Source organism: Dreissena polymorpha, chromosome 7 (assembly GCF_020536995.1).
Source record: "Dreissena polymorpha isolate Duluth1 chromosome 7, UMN_Dpol_1.0, whole genome shotgun sequence".
Taxonomy (NCBI): domain Eukaryota; kingdom Metazoa; phylum Mollusca; class Bivalvia; order Myida; family Dreissenidae; genus Dreissena; species Dreissena polymorpha.
This window is the reverse complement of record NC_068361.1, coordinates 53,657,319-53,672,830: the sequence shown is the minus strand read 5'-3', so window position 1 is coordinate 53,672,830 and position 15,512 is coordinate 53,657,319. Positions and strand designations below refer to the sequence as shown.

The 15,512-nt window shown below is 36.0% G+C and overlaps 3 protein-coding genes across 23 annotated transcripts in view; 1 reads left to right on the top strand and 2 right to left on the bottom strand.

Moving 5' to 3' along the window:
* The window catches only part of LOC127839182 (uncharacterized), a 111,546-nt gene that overhangs the window by 17,145 nt on the left and 78,889 nt on the right, over positions 1-15,512 (top strand). For 6 of the 8 annotated variants that reach the window (XM_052367431.1, XM_052367439.1, XM_052367430.1 and 3 more), the window contains 5 exons: positions 465-562; positions 3,487-3,636; positions 5,495-5,630; positions 6,591-6,724; positions 7,409-8,312. The exons of the other annotated variants lie outside the window; for them this stretch is intronic. In XM_052367431.1, the coding sequence (XP_052223391.1) occupies positions 465-562; positions 3,487-3,636; positions 5,495-5,630; positions 6,591-6,724; positions 7,409-7,774 (884 nt within the window). In that variant the 3' untranslated portion in view covers positions 7,775-8,312. Of the gene's footprint in view, positions 1-464; positions 563-3,486; positions 3,637-5,494; positions 5,631-6,590; positions 6,725-7,408; positions 8,313-15,512 lie in introns of those variants that run through there. 8 annotated transcript variants of the gene reach the window in all.
* The window catches only part of LOC127839181 (helicase SKI2W-like), a 138,113-nt gene that overhangs the window by 76,626 nt on the left and 45,975 nt on the right, over positions 1-15,512 (bottom strand). The window lies entirely within an intron of this gene.
* On the bottom strand, positions 8,263-12,078 carry LOC127839186 (WSC domain-containing protein 1-like). The gene is made up of 5 exons (XM_052367448.1): positions 11,699-12,078; positions 11,055-11,121; positions 10,623-10,676; positions 9,716-9,901; positions 8,263-8,671 (listed from the first exon to the last, which is right to left on the bottom strand). The coding sequence occupies exons 1-5, from the start codon at positions 12,062-12,064 to the stop codon at positions 8,520-8,522; spliced, it is 825 nt and encodes a 274-aa protein (XP_052223408.1). The 5' UTR covers positions 12,065-12,078; the 3' UTR covers positions 8,263-8,519.

The following is a 15,512-nucleotide window of genomic DNA, read 5'->3' as shown; positions in this document are numbered from 1 at the left end:
TGGTCCTTGTCCGCCGTCCGTCCGTCCACATTTGGCTTGTAAACACTCTAGCATTCACATTTCTCAAGCATTCTTTATCAAAGTTGCTGAAAGATCTCAGTCAAGTTGGATAATTAGCAAAATCACATAATAAATGCCATAATTATTGCCCTTAGATTGTCCAAATTTTCACTATATTATACAAAATCCTTGTAAACACTCTAGAGGTTACAATTTTGTTTCAGATTTTATGAATCTTGGTCATATTTATTTTTGTAAGCAAAGTTTGATGTTTGGTTAGAGGGGTACTTCCTAGCACATATATAAAATTATAATTGTGGCAGTAACACCAAAGCTCTTTGAAATCTATTTGATGCGAAGCTGATAGCATTTAATTGGAAAAAAACAACTTGCAAAAACACAAAACTTGTACACATTCTTGGTTAACACTGTTCCTATTTTACCAACATTTCTCTGACTGACAGATGCATGTGGAAGCTGGCTTATTGATGCCCTGCACAATCACCATTGGACGGTGCAGGTCCTGCTAGCTGAGGTGTTGGAAACTGTTGGCTTAAGTAAGGTAATATACCAAGAAATCTGCTTGCAAAGTTGACATGATTCAATTATAGGTATCAGGGTATCCCATTTCTTAATACAATATCTTAATACTGATTGTATCTCAATATTATTGAAGAATATCACGCTTGGAAAACCAAGAAAAAACCTTTGTTTACTGTTGCCCCTCTTAGACTGTGTATTTTGGGACAATATGTTATGAATAGTATTCAGTGATTCAAGGATGTCTGCTACAGGCATAAAAACAAGGTGGAAGTGAGTTTCTGAATAAGCTGTACAAATATTTGAGATGGCAAAGACAACTGCTGTCTTCTTGTCAGTCAACATTATATTCATTACATATACTCCTTTTTATGCTCCCCGAAAAAATATCGGCGGAGCAGTATAGTTGCCAGTTTGTCCTTCCTTACTTACTTCCTTACTTCCGTCACACTTTTGCTACCGTTTCTCATAGCGCCTTCAATACTTAACCAATCGCTTTCATATTTGGCATGTAGGTACCTTGCATGGACATCTACCTTTTGAAGAGGTTTGAGGTCACTGGGGTCAAGATCACCGATGCTAATAATAGACTCCCTTCCGTCACACTTTTGCTACCGTTTCTCATAGGGTCTTCAATACTTAACCAATCGCTTTTATATTTGGCATGTAGGTACCTTGCATGGACCTCTACGTTTTGATGAGGTTTGAGGTCACTGGGGTCAAGGTCAAGATCACCGTTGCTAATAATAGACTTCCTTCCGTCACATTTTTGCTTCCGTTTCTCATAGCGCCTTTAATACTTAACCAATCGCTTTCATATTTGGCATGAAGTTACCTTGCATGGACCTCTACCTTTTGAATAGGTTTGAGGTCACTGGGGTCAAGGTCACCGATGCTAATACCGTAATTACTCTATGTTTTCGGACACTCTAAGTTTTCGGACAACCCTTTTTTTAGCAAAAATAATTATTTTCCGTGACTCTTAATTTTCGGACACACGAGTTTTCGTCCATAATTAATGTCTCTAAGTTTTCGGACAGTAAATTTTTCAGCGCTATTTTACTTAATTTCGGTCCTGTTTTCGATATCTAATGACACTTCGATCATGGGGTTTTACAACCAGATTAACATCATCAAACATGGCAGGTGCATGCCTGAGGGCAACGGACCATTACATTTGCGTTATTGGGTAAATAACCTTGTACGGTAAACCGGTATTAAACAATGGTTTCGCCCGATAGCATAAGCGTTATGACAATTACCAGGGGTAGTGTCAATTAACAGTTCAATTATCTACCGCAATGTTACTACCCCTTCTCAGTAAAATAACTTTGACAAATACTAAACGCTTCAATGTGTGATGCACCCTTTTGCATGTTTTACGAACAATGGAAGGTATTAGACAACAACTATCGGAAATGAACAAACGAATAATTTATAGTTTGCTTTTTTTATTGCGTTAATTACAGGTTCATACTAGCGAGTATCGGTACATCACATGCTCATTTCTGAACTCGTTGGTCAAAGTACAACCTTGTAGTAACTTTCTGTTAAATAAATTAAGCATTTAAAATTATTTAAAAAACAGTGCAAACATATATAACTGTAATTTTTACTATACGGCATGGTATTTTACAAGCGCGTTCTATTACCGGTAGTCGTTGATACGATTGACGCTATTTTCGGACACTTCAATGTTCGACTCTAAGTTTTCGGACACCTGTATTTTGTGAATATTTTTCGTACCTAAGTTTTCGGACAAGAAAAAAAATAATTATTTTTAAGTGTCCGAAAACATAGAGTTATTACGGTAATAGACTTCCTTCCGTCACACTTTTGCTACCGTTTCTCATATTGCCTTCAATACTTTACCAATTGCTTTCATACTTGGCATGTAGGTACCTTGCATGGACCTCTACCTTTTGATGAGGTTTGAGCTAACAGGGGTCAAGGTCAAGGTCACTGATGCTAATGATAGACTTCCTTCCGTCACACTTTTGCTACCGTTTCTCATAGCGCCATCAATACTTTACCAATCGCTTTCATATTTGGCATGTAGGTACCTTGCATGGACCTCTACCTTTTGATGAGGTTTGAGGTCACAGGGGTCAAGGTCACGGAGGCTAATAATAGACTTCCTTCCGTCACACTTTTGCTACCGTTTCTCATAGCGCCTTCAATACTTTACCAATCGCTGTCATATATGGCATGTAGGTACCTTGCATGGACCTCTACCTTTTGATGAGGTTTGAGGTCACTGGGTCAAGGTTACCGTGGCTAATAATAGATTTTTTAGGTGTTTATTAACACATACATTGACAAAGCGCATCATCGGGGAGCATCCATCAGTTTCACTGATATTCTTGTTTGCACATATTGTAGTATACTGCAAAATGGAGTTTTTAAAATAAATTAAGATGCCCGAAAAACTGGATCACTTGGCTTGATCAACAATATTGTTATGTAAGGGACATTGGCATATTATGTCGCATTTCTCTGTTAATTTTAATTAAACAACAAATGGGGGAAACATGCTACTTTGATTGACTGACTGTGAAATATTGCTGTTTTTGCATTTCAAAACTAGTATATTATGATGATCACTGACCTAAATGTACACAAAGAGAAAGAAATGTAAATACAGCAAGACATGAATAAATTAAAGAAGCATGTCCTAAGAAGAGCATAATAAATTACAGTTCTTCATTTCAGTTGCTTAATAGTATTCAAGAATCATTATAAAATTTGCAACATCGTTCTTAATGGGCCGGTAAAAAACGCTTCATTATTCTGATGGATGTTAAGCTATCTACTTCACTGTCTTTGGTCCATGTGCTTTAATTTCTATGCATACATGTCGATCATCAAATCATTTTTTATTGTAAAGAAATATTAATAAAAATATTTTTTTGAATTTATGTTTTTTAAGATTAACCATATTTTCAGTTTGCTGAGCAATGGAAGATGACACTGGTTAATTCCCAATTGTCCCTGTTGGACTGCTGCCAAGTGGCTGCCATGAGCAACACATTCTCTGATGCCTTGCCAGTTCCTAGACAGATGGACTATGAGACCTGGCTGAAAACATTAGTACTGGTAGGACAGAGTGGTTTTTCATCATTTTGTGGTGCCAAAATTCAGCCTTATTTCTCAAGTGAAAGTGTTGTTTTTATGCCCCCGGGATCGAATGATCGGGGGAATATTGTTTTAGCCTGTCTGTCTGTCTGTCATTGTATGTGTCACAAAACTTTAACCTTGGTCATGACTTTTGCAATATTGATTATAGCAACTTGATATTTGGCATTCATGTGTATCTCATGGAGCTGCACATTTTGAGTGGTGAAAGGTCAAGGTCATCCTTCAAGGTCAAAGGTAAAATTTTTAAATATTTAATATAGTAAAGTTTTGCAATCACTTTTGAAATATTAAACATAGCAACTTGATATTTGGCATGCATGCGTATCTCATGGAGCTGCAAATTTTAGTGGTGAAAGTTCAAGGTTAAGGTCATCCTTCAAGGTCAAAGGTCAAAACAAAATTCAAAGCAGCGCATAAGGGAGCATTGTGTTTCTGACAAACACATCTCTTGTTTTTAACCAGGTTTTCTGAATGAAAAAACTGGTTATTAGATTGGTGAATGTCGGCAGGCTGGTTTGCTGGTAGGGGCAGGGGCAGGCGGAACAAGCTTGTCCGGGCCATAACTATGTCGTTCATTGTGAGATTTTAAAATCATTTGACACATTTGTTCACCATCATTGGAAGGTGTGTTGTGCGAAAGACTTACGTCGATATCTCCAAGGTCAAGGTCACACTTGAGTTCAAAGGTCAAAAATGGCCATAAATGAGCTTGTCCGGTCCATATCTATTTTGTTCATGGCGAGATTTTAAAATCATTTGGCACATTTGTTCACCATCATTGGAGGGTATGTTGGGCAAAAGAATTACGTTGATATCTCCAAGGTCAAAGTCACACTTTGAGTTGAAAACCTGGCTTTGTGACAATTTTGTCCCTTGTCTTACTGTGTTAAACCAACAGTTCCCATCAAAATCTTCATGTAGAAAATAATTTTTAAATCTTCCAAACGTGTAAGAGACTTTGTTTGTACTACCCGTATATAACTTCCAAGAAACCCAATCAGATTAATTAATGACAAGTAATGTATATTTAAATGACATAGTATATGTTTAATAAAAAGACCTATTGTATGATAATGATTTTACTAAATCCTAAATTGTTTAAAATTAACGTCTAAATCTATTTCACAGCTTTATTTGCGCTATGATTTATGCAGTTTTGTGTTTTAATAACAGACATTTGAATGCATTATTGAAGAAATTAAATTGACTATAGAAATACCATGTTGGTTGACTTGTTACTTGTAAAACAGACTGATTTTAGTTAACTAATGCAAACTTTAGTCGTTCTAAAGTGTTTCAAGGTTTTTTAGCCGACTTCTTTTGTATTTATCAGATCACGGTAACAAATGATCGGACTTTGATGTTATTTTATTGGTACAGGGTGGACAAAAGCTTAATGTCATATCGCTCCTCTCTAGTTTGTTTTCAGGGAATTATTGGCCCTTGAATAATAATTTATTTCCACACAATTAACGCATTGATTGACAAAGTGCATCATCATGTAGTATTCATTAGTTTCACTGATATTCTTGTTTTCATGTCCAATTATTCACGTAGCCCTTTTCCTCTCAGATACCCAATGTGACCCGTTGACATCTCTTAGGAAATCAATTTGAATTAAAGAACTTTCTTAATAGATTAAAGTAAAGGCTTCATTTCCAACACTTAGATACTGATGAGCATCAAACTTCATAAAATCTGAACAGTCTGTGAGTTACTCACAGGCTGTTTTTATGCTGGTTGCAAAAGCCATTTTCACTTTGCTTCTGATGGGGAAAGGGTGAAGTAATGTTTGTGACAAGGCTCTCATTTCCAGTTGCTGCCACACCTGATGCCAAGCGAGGTTCAGAATGTCTTCATGTACCTTAGTAAGCTGATGAATGATTCCGCCGAACTCTGCTGGAGTTACCGGACCTTGTCAACCAATGTCCTCCCTTCTCTGGACTTCCGAGGTAACTGTCACTAAATGAAGAGACCAATCTTATAAAATTACATCAAATGTCTTCTATGGTTTGTTCAACTATATTAAATTTAAGGATCTATTGCATTGACATATAGGTGCCCTTTATTTACAAACCTCTTAAAATTCTTAACATTGCCGATGTCTCTAGCTATTTGCCTTGTTTGTATTTACCCATTAAAATTATCTAAATACATGTTTTGCTAAAATGGTAATTGATTTTTCATTTTGTAAGCAGAAAACACTTGTATTTGCATACAAATTTTATTCAAATTTTTTATGCTCTCCCAAATTTGCATATTATCAGCCGGTTCTGGTCGAATGATTTTTCACAGAGTTATGGCCCTTTGAAATTTTCCATTAACTGTACATATAGTGCAATTCTTGTCCCCCCCCCCCCCCAACTACTGCATGTTTCCTTTTATCTGAATATATAGTGCAATATTGTGACCCAAAAAACCTTTGGGAGCAGCACCCGTCTCTGATGGTTTCTTGTTACTTCTGTCTTAACTATCATTTATGGGTTATCATCATTAGAGATTGATAAAATAACATTACAAGTTCAAAACAATTGAATACATTATACCGGTATTGTTATAGTATTTGACAAAAAATGGATTGCATATATACAATAAAATGGTTGACCAAATTTAACAAACCCACATGGCTGAGTGGCTAAGGTGTATCTTTTTAATCCAAAGTTTACGTTCAAGCCAAGGTGGATTAAAAAAAAAATCATTCATAAATTGCTTTTCTTATATTATACTGGAGCTATTAAGTTAGTACTGATTTTTACATTTATTGATTTAAAGCATTTAATGAAGGAACTTCAAATAGTGCTTAAATCTGTCCCTTAAAGATTTACCTTTAGAGTTTTGTTAAAAGAAATTAAGATCTTGCTACTTCCTTTCTTGATTATATTATCCCTTTAAACATGCCACATGGGTTTCAGACGTAAGGTCAACCCTTCTGATGTCACAGCTGCTCAAGGACGTTTATGTCACCATGACGCTGACCTTGACAATTTCAAAGGTCAAACTAGCTCTGCTTCAGCATTCATTGCGAAGTTATGTGGCATTCATTCAGGTAATATATTGGTAATAAGGAAATTAATATCTATTTTGAACTTTTTAATCTTTGAAAAAACAATGAATATGAAATCTGGGGCATATAATATAAAAACACAAAAGATAATGCCCCAGAGTATTAAACTTTGCACATTCAAGTAGTAACGTCCTTGTTGTACAAATAAACAAGAAAAAAATGAAGAAAAATCATTATTGTTCCTTGATATAATAAGATAATAAGCTATTTACAATTTAAATGTTTTATTACTTTTTTAAAGTCTTTTCTAAGGAACTACACCATCTGTTATTTTACCTAGTAATTTCATAAATAAATCAGTGTGATATCTGTCTCCCTACCTCAAAGATCAATGTCAAACTTATTAAGTCAAATGTACAATTGGGCCATTAAAACAGATTATACAGACTAAACATCATCATCTATCAGGCAATTTTTTAAAACATGTACACAAAGTAATGGACCATAATTGTTGTTCACCATGTTGAGTAGGTGTGTCACTCCTTGGTAAGAGGTCAAGGTCACACTAAAGGCCAAAGGTCAAACATGTGCATGGTGCAGTTTCTTAGTGTTAATGAGTTGGACCTGTTGCCAACGGGCATCTAGTCTTGATTTAGTTATTGGTTTTCTTGTAATATACTTTAGCCATCTAACCTTCATATGGACGTTTTCTGTCCTACTTTTCAGACTTGCTGTGATTCCTTAACAGAACCATGCGCTACACATTTGTTCTGCTTGAGTGAACTTTTCCACCACGCTTGTGAGTTGACCGTGACCCTTGACCCAGAGGTCAGAGATGCTGTGCTGGTGTTGATGATGCACATAGTTACTAGGTTCAAGGACGTTTCTATGGGCATTTCTAATGACGTTCAAATGACAACAAACAAGAAATTGAAGATGGCAAGTAACTGTGACAAAATGTTGAATTCCAACAGATATGCATGTAGATATGGGAGACATTTGGAGCAAGGAATGTTACGTGTACTTGACGATTTGCCTGATGAATATGAAGAGAAACGTATGATGAAAAAGCAACTGCTTGTAGATGGATAAATGCTTCAAACACAAGTGTGTACTATGTAGTTGTGATAATGTCTTTAATTGATCATTAGTCCAGAACTTTGTTGAAAAACGCTTTCCAGCCAATTCGTTTTGATCTTATTAAACTTAAAAACTGTATGTATTGTCAAAATGAGCCATTTTATCCCCTGCAAACGGCAGAGGGTTAAAGAATTGGTGTTATCCATCCGTCTGTTAGTCTGTCACAAAAGATACCTCAACGAATATGCTTGTTAACATATTCACACTGATACTGTACTGTAATCCAATGAGAACACTTCCTGTCGTCTAGGACGAAGTGCTTTTATATGGTGTGTGTGCGAATTTGTTGTTGATTTTTTTTTCGTATCTTCAATATTTACGCATCATGTTGGCTAGAGCTTCCAACATTCTTAATAATGTTTATAATTTTCACAAACACACAGTTATAGTATCATATATGATAAATAAATACTTAAATTGCATGTAGACTATTTTTCCTAATTCTTGTATTTTATTATAGATTTGTAAATTGAATAAAAATATAATGGTCGGTGGAAAGTCATTTTAAATCATCCAACGTAATATTGAATGCTGTCCATATAACTTTCCTAACCAACTGGAGTTCCTTTTCTATCACTTCCTCAGAAGGAATCGTGAACACATTTTCCCGCGTCATCCAACTTGGCTTATCTCTATGGTAACCACCCTCGCTTTCGCGGTGCAAACACCGAAGTCGGCCGAACGTTAGTGGAATGTCTCAAAATAGCGCCAATCGGATGATTTCGTTAAAGAAATCGGTTTGTAGTCGTTTATATGATAGAAGGAAAACTGGCCCGTGGAAATCAAGCACCCAGCTTTCAATAAATCTTCTCCAACCCAAGACTACACTTAGAATAAATTGTATCCAATCTGAAATAAATTATCAAATGTACACTAGTTAAATGCATGCATGTTGAATTAATCTAGTATTGCATAGACACTAAACGAGCATTTTTCCGTTCATAATCATCAATAATAATAAGCTATATTTTATTCTATTTAAAATCCTGTCAAAAGTATGATTTAGTACAAGTGAAATCTTAGGGCAAATTTTAGACAGTCCAACTGGCCTTGTGGATTTTAGAATTATTGTCAAATTTTTTCGTCAAGCCCTTGAATATTTAAAAACGATCACCAAAGTACAATGCATGCGTCTTTTCCAGTTTACAGGTGGGCGCTTTAGACCATCGTCGTCTTCTTGTCTTTTCATAGCCAGACTGTCTGAACTAATACCTTGCATAACACTCGGTGAACCGCGACTGTCCCGCATTTTTGATTTGACTTTTGTTTTTCACTAACTGTGACGTCTTGTTATGATAGGTAAATACCAATGTGGCACAATAAAAATATGCTAATGGCGAAAACATGCCTGACTAGACGTTGCATTCAATCCGCATTCTTTATAATAAATTGCTGAATATTGATATAGATATTTTTCGTGATTTAGGTTATAACTTAAAATACTGCACGACATAAATTCTCTTTTACGAATTTTAGCAATAGAATTATAACAATCGGCTCTGTATTAAATGGGAAACATCAAACATCATATATTGGTCAGTGGTTGTCTTGGCAACTTCAAATCACTGCTGTTTAGTTATGATGGTGTTAACGATTTAATGTCGGTCGAAAATTTGTAAGTGCAATACAAGTATTCACAAGGCTTGCCGCAATTCTTAATTTTGAAAAAAAAATTGTTCTCGTTTACGCTAGCAGCATGTTAAATAAGCAGTGAAAGCGTGCGCGGTAAGTTTAGTCTGAATATATACGGTAAACTTTTCACCACAATTGCCCACAAGCGTTCTTTCAGTAAGTCTTACATTTAATACATTTTACTTTAAACAATCTAAGGGCCATTTGCACGTGACCTCGTGCTTATTTATATCCATTATTGCTATAAAATGAAATGCAAACCTCTTTTCACAAAATCTACTCTGTCCATATACCCCGTGTGGGACTTGGAACGTTCGAAATTGTACCAGGCCAGTATGGTATCGTAGGGGTTTCGAACCAGCAATACCGCGCGGTTGAACATATGATTATGGCGCATAGCGAGCTCGTGCGTTTTGATGACAATCACGCGCTCCGTCTGGCCTTCGCCTGGAAAAGTCAGTTCACGCTCATTATCAAAAAGACGTTATTGATAACGTAGTGGTACCTGTACAAAAGTAACTTGGTATCTATTTGGACAAATTAATGACAGCGAATTTTTTTACACTTTACCACATCGAGAAATTAAAAAAAAAATTAGAAGAAAATCGATGAACATTTCAAGGTGATCGCACAACCTAATCACGTGTATGTCAAGATTTTTCGCCGTTATATACCCTTCATTGCTTGTATTTTTATAAATTCCGCTCACTTTCCAACCAAATCAGCAAGAAAGATACTGGCGATGACTTCATACTAATATTCGCTCTGTATCTCTACTTAACTCGCTGCAACATTTCTTAGCGGGATGACCTAATTAGAGCTCCACTTAGACAATTTGCGGGGCGTAAAGTCGAGATATAAAGCGAATTTTAATGCGAAATAAACGCTAATTACCTTTTAACTGATATGGCTAGAAAGTGAGCGTCGTTGAAAAAACACAAAAATAATCAAGGGTACAAAACGGCGAAAACCAACTGTCTAGGCATGGACGTCGCCAGCTTTACTATCACGTTATTACCCCCTCTGCATTAGCTACAAAAGGGCAGACAAGTTTCAATCCCGCAATACCATTTATCGTTAAAGTGCAGCGATCCTACGCGCTTCGAATATCGTATTTTTTTCGTTGCCTTCACGCAAGAAAATCATTTGACCACAGACTAAAATTTACCTTCAAAGGCGGTCAACAGCTGACGATCATTATACAGACTGCCTGTTAAAACACCTGTAAAACAAGAGTGGGTGTGAATTTAAACGAATTTGAGTAATCTGGATGCGAAGTTCTCTAGATGATGCAAGGGATTCTAATGAATGATACGGTTTAAACGTTTTCTTTATCCTGTGAAAACTTACATAAACGCTTATTTAACATAGGAATATTGGGCGGCGCATGCTAAATCTGTGCGCTTCTTTTGATATAATACTAGTATTGCAGGAATTAACGCTGTAATAACTCGAGCACAGTGGCATTGGTGTTGTGCGAGGACGCAAAACAATTACCTATCAGGGCAAATACAATGTTCATATGCATCTTAAAACAATTCTGTATATTTCTTGAAAATGTGATTTCCATGGATTTTGATTGAAACGCGAAGTAGCTTACCCGACATGGTTTCTATCAGGTGTCGCACCCACGTGTTTCCAGAACCCATGTAGCTTGCCAAAGCAGTCTGAAAATACCCAACGATCATATTGGTTCGCACTAAATGTAATCCTTTCAATTGTGTTGCACACTCTGCAAAAACTCGAAAGAGCCTGTCAGACCAAATGTCATGTTAAATCGCAATCTTATCAGACATTTGGTCATTGTATCAGACACTTCATTTTTTAAATTTCATGTCAGACATTGTGCCGGGCAATGAAGAAAATGTTTTTCAAAGATTGTGTGTTTGATTTAGTTTTCTGTCTGACAGGTTTCGTATAGCCTGGTGTTGCATTTGTATTGAAAACTTATATATTAAATGATGACTTAGCGAATGTTGGTTGTAAAATACAATCATGCATGAATTGAAAAATGCAAAAAAATGTTGCATCTTTCCTTTAGAAAATTGGGTTTAGAAAAACAAACAACCAACAAGCCATTCTATTCGAATAGTGTCAGATGATATAGTGCTGTTATGCAAGGTGAATATGTTGTTGGTGTACATGCATGCGTTACGATCGCAAATACCATGGTAATACACCGCTTTTTCATCCCCATAAAAAGGACATACAGTGACGAAGTGTACTGATAACATATGATCTTACATGCCACTTATTTCGGTCCCAGAAATGCGGCTCGGGTATTGGACACTGAAGATCATTGAAAACGCTGTGATTCATCGTCATTAGCGTCGTTATATCCAGATGCTCCGCCGTGATATTCAGGCACTTCCGGAAATAGCGCGGTATGGAGATCTCGCTCGTATGGTTTTCTATGGTAAAGTTTCTGAAGAAAAAGTACTGCTCTTTGGGCGTGTGTCTGTTGGTCTGTCGCAAGAAGAAGTCCGGCGTGATGATGGACTCCAGCGCGTTGGTCCAGCTCACCGCGCCACATGGTTCAGGGATTGAGTTGTCCGCGGTTGTGGGATTGTACAGCGACTTGGGGTAAAATTCTGAGCGAGTGAAGGACATGTTAATGTTATGTAAGCATTGTAACCTTAAGTGCTACTCAGTGAAAAATCACGGCTGTTAGCGGTGTACCCTTAAGTACTATTTGAATATTATACACATTATATGTTTATGTAGTTGTTTTATGTGTTAAATGATCGCTTCGATCTCGACGCCGCTCGGTTAAAACAGGGTCTACATACTGAAAATGTTTATGGTCGTTTATGGTCGTTATTGAAATTACCAAATTAAGCGACACATGTGCGATCGCTTAAAAATATATACATTCAGTATAAGAATAACTTAGACATTATATGTATATATATATATTTTATTTCGATTGTTCCGCCGTTTTTCAACAGTATTTCAATCATAAGAAAGCGGTCAGTTAAACTACCAACACTTAAATTATTCTGGGTTAGCATAGTTAATAGTTTTACATGTGAATCTTTAATAGTTTAAGAGCACTTAAACATACAAAGTGCAAAGCATATACTGCAGAAAACGAAAGGGAATATAAGTCATCATCGCTTCGCCACAACATGTGACGTCACACTCAGTCACATGATGTAAATATATTAGCTTTCAGTCAACATTATTCACAGGTCCACACACGTCTGCGTGGTAGGAGGACCGTACGCCTCTCTCTCTATTGATACATATCCTGCACGGAACAGGCTGTCTTAAAGATGCGTTCTCTTCGATATAGAATTTGTTAATTAGACATGTACGTTCGATTATCTTATAATAAGGCAAGTTTTATTGAAATATGCCTGCTTGCGTTCACTTGACATCAGTAACTAAAAAGCTTCTGACATGCATAACATTCTTATAATCATACTTGTTTTATATAAAAAAGCAACCAGAATATTTAAAATTATTATCATCTCGGTTTTATGCACGTTAAATTTTCCAGATAGCTGCATACGTGATTGATCAATTAATGAGGTACAATACAATCATACAGGGGAATGTACCAAGCAGGTATTATTTTTAATTCTAACACGGCACGTGCCAAATTTCATATAAACAAAGAAAAACTTCCGGCCGTGGGTTATTCGACAACAAACTATGGGCGTATTTATGATAAATACATAAAATAGTATACAAGGAAATAAGATACATTGTATACGTCTTTAGTAAAAACCGTGTTAGAATCGAAATAATTCTTGTACGTTATAGTTTGTTGTCGAATAACCCATGGCCGGAAGTTTAGATGCGTGGTTTCAAATCACTCATGCTTCGCACTCGTGATTTAATCTTTACGCATCTAAACTTTCGGCCGTGGGTTATTCGACAACAAACTATAACGTACACGAATTATTTCTTAATTAAATCACTATATTTTTTAACTAACAGTCTGCAATCACATTAAGTAATACGTTAAACTTTAATTGCAAAATGTATATTACCAATAAGAGTATTACAAGGTATACATGCATGACATTATAGACAGTCTTACCGTTTCTTTGTTTTCGGATTCGAAAACATATAAGCGTATCTCATAACTGCGTTGTCTGTCACACACCGACCCAGAGAAATGTATTGATCCGTTCAGCTATGGAACGCCAATGCTGCCTTCTGATGGCACTGGTCTTTATGTTCTGTGCATTTACTAAGTTGTTTTGTGTAAACTACATTTTGTCCTGTAGAAACATCATTTCGTTCTGTGCATTTGTCATTATGTTGTGTGCATTTGTCATTATATTGTGTGCATTTGTCAGTATGTTGTGTGCAATTGTCATTATGTTGTGTACATTTGTCATTATGTTGTGTGCATTTGTCATTATGTTGTGTGCAATTGTCATTATGTTGTGTGCAATTGTCATTATGTTGTGTGAATTTGTCATTGTGTTGTGTGCATTTGTCATTATGTTGCGTACATTTGTCATTATGATGTGTGCATTGGCATTATGTTGTGTGCATTTGTCATTACATTATGTTGTGTGCATTTGTCATTACATTATGTTGTGTGCATTTGTCATTATGTTGTGTGCACTTGTCATTATATTGTGTGCAATTGTCATTATGTTGTGTGCATTTGTCATTATGTTGGATGCATTTGTCATTATGTTGTGTGCCTTTGTCATTATGTTGTGTGCATTTGTCATTATGTTGTGTGCATTTGTCATTATGTTGGGTGCATTTGTCATTATGTTGTGTGCATTTGTCATTATGTTGTGTGCATTTATCATTATATTGTGTGTATTAGTCATTATGTTGTGTGCATTTGTCATTATGTTAGGTGCATTTGTCATTATGTTGGGTGCATTTGCCATTATGTTGTGTGCATTTGTCATTATGTTGTGTGCATTTGTCATTTTGTTGTGTGCATTTACTAATTCGTTCTGTACTAACGACATTAGGTTTTGTGCATACATCATTTCATTATGTGCCAACGTCGTTATCATGTTCGGATACGTTACACTGGGCAATAAAAGAGAGAGCACCGGTGTGCACTAAAAAAGGTTACATTCCACTAGAAAACGGCCGAAAAAAAAGTTGCAAAAACAGTCGAGTTTGACTTTTGACAAGTTTTTTCTTCGTTCGTACATGACATATCTTTTTTATTGCACAAATCGACTCCGCTTAGAATGGCCTTTAAGAAAAGGTATGGTTATGGGCGTCTCTTTGTGCAAAATGTTGCATTTATTTTCGCTCAAAGATGTCGCTTTTACATTGAATTATATAGGGAAACTATTTAGTATATTGTACCGAACCACGTTGGAAGGCGATCTCGCAGCTGTTGGCCTTAGCGCCATTTACCGAGATTGATAGGCGAAAAAATGATTTCAAGATAATGAAAGAAATGTCTGATTGTGAATTTAGTAGAATTGGAGTGGAGACCATTGGGGATCGCTTAAGGTTGCGACAAATAGCAGCTGGTGGTAGTGATACAGTTCATACAAGCCACAGTAGCACGCCAGCACCATCAGCAACAGGAAATTGTAATCAAGATAAATTTTACGAAGAAATTTAAATTTGATGTTAAAAAGTTTTTTGTTCAATAATTATAATATATGAAAGTTACATCCCTGGTTTTTGTCTAATACTGCCATAATTTGTTACATCCTTTTGTTCTAGTCATTCTCAGGGGCGTAAAAATGTGGTTTGTACACCTAAATACAGCAATGTATACATTTCTACGTAATGTGGCGAAATGTGGCGTAATGCTGTATGAAGAATGTGGGGAAGTTAGTGTAATGTATATATCTGTCAGTTTCTGGCCAAGAAATGAAACTAGAGTGATTTCCAACAAATTAATTCATAATAAACGTGCTCATTTCGGTCTCAGATTTTACAATTCATTCTAATGTTAAAGACCTTAGACCTTCTAGATCTACGTAATGCACAAGAAAAAATAACGGATGTCAATAATTAATTGTTATAAGTTAAGGTTTTATTCTTCAAACTTTTAATAGTCCAAATAGATTAATACCTAAATGTTTGTCAATTCATTTTGAGTTAGTTT

Excerpts from the sequence above, each read along its gene's own strand:
- LOC127839186 (XM_052367448.1), bottom strand. The coding sequence starts at position 12,064 with ATGTCCTTCACTCGCTCAGAATTTTACCCCAAGTCGCTGTACAATCCC. Across the intron at positions 11,122-11,698 it reads GGGACCGAAATAAGTGGCAT|ACTGCTTTGGCAAGCTACAT; the intron begins GTAAGATCATAT and ends GGGTATTTTCAG. Across the intron at positions 10,677-11,054 it reads CCTGATAGAAACCATGTCGG|GTGTTTTAACAGGCAGTCTG; the intron begins GTAAGCTACTTC and ends CTTGTTTTACAG.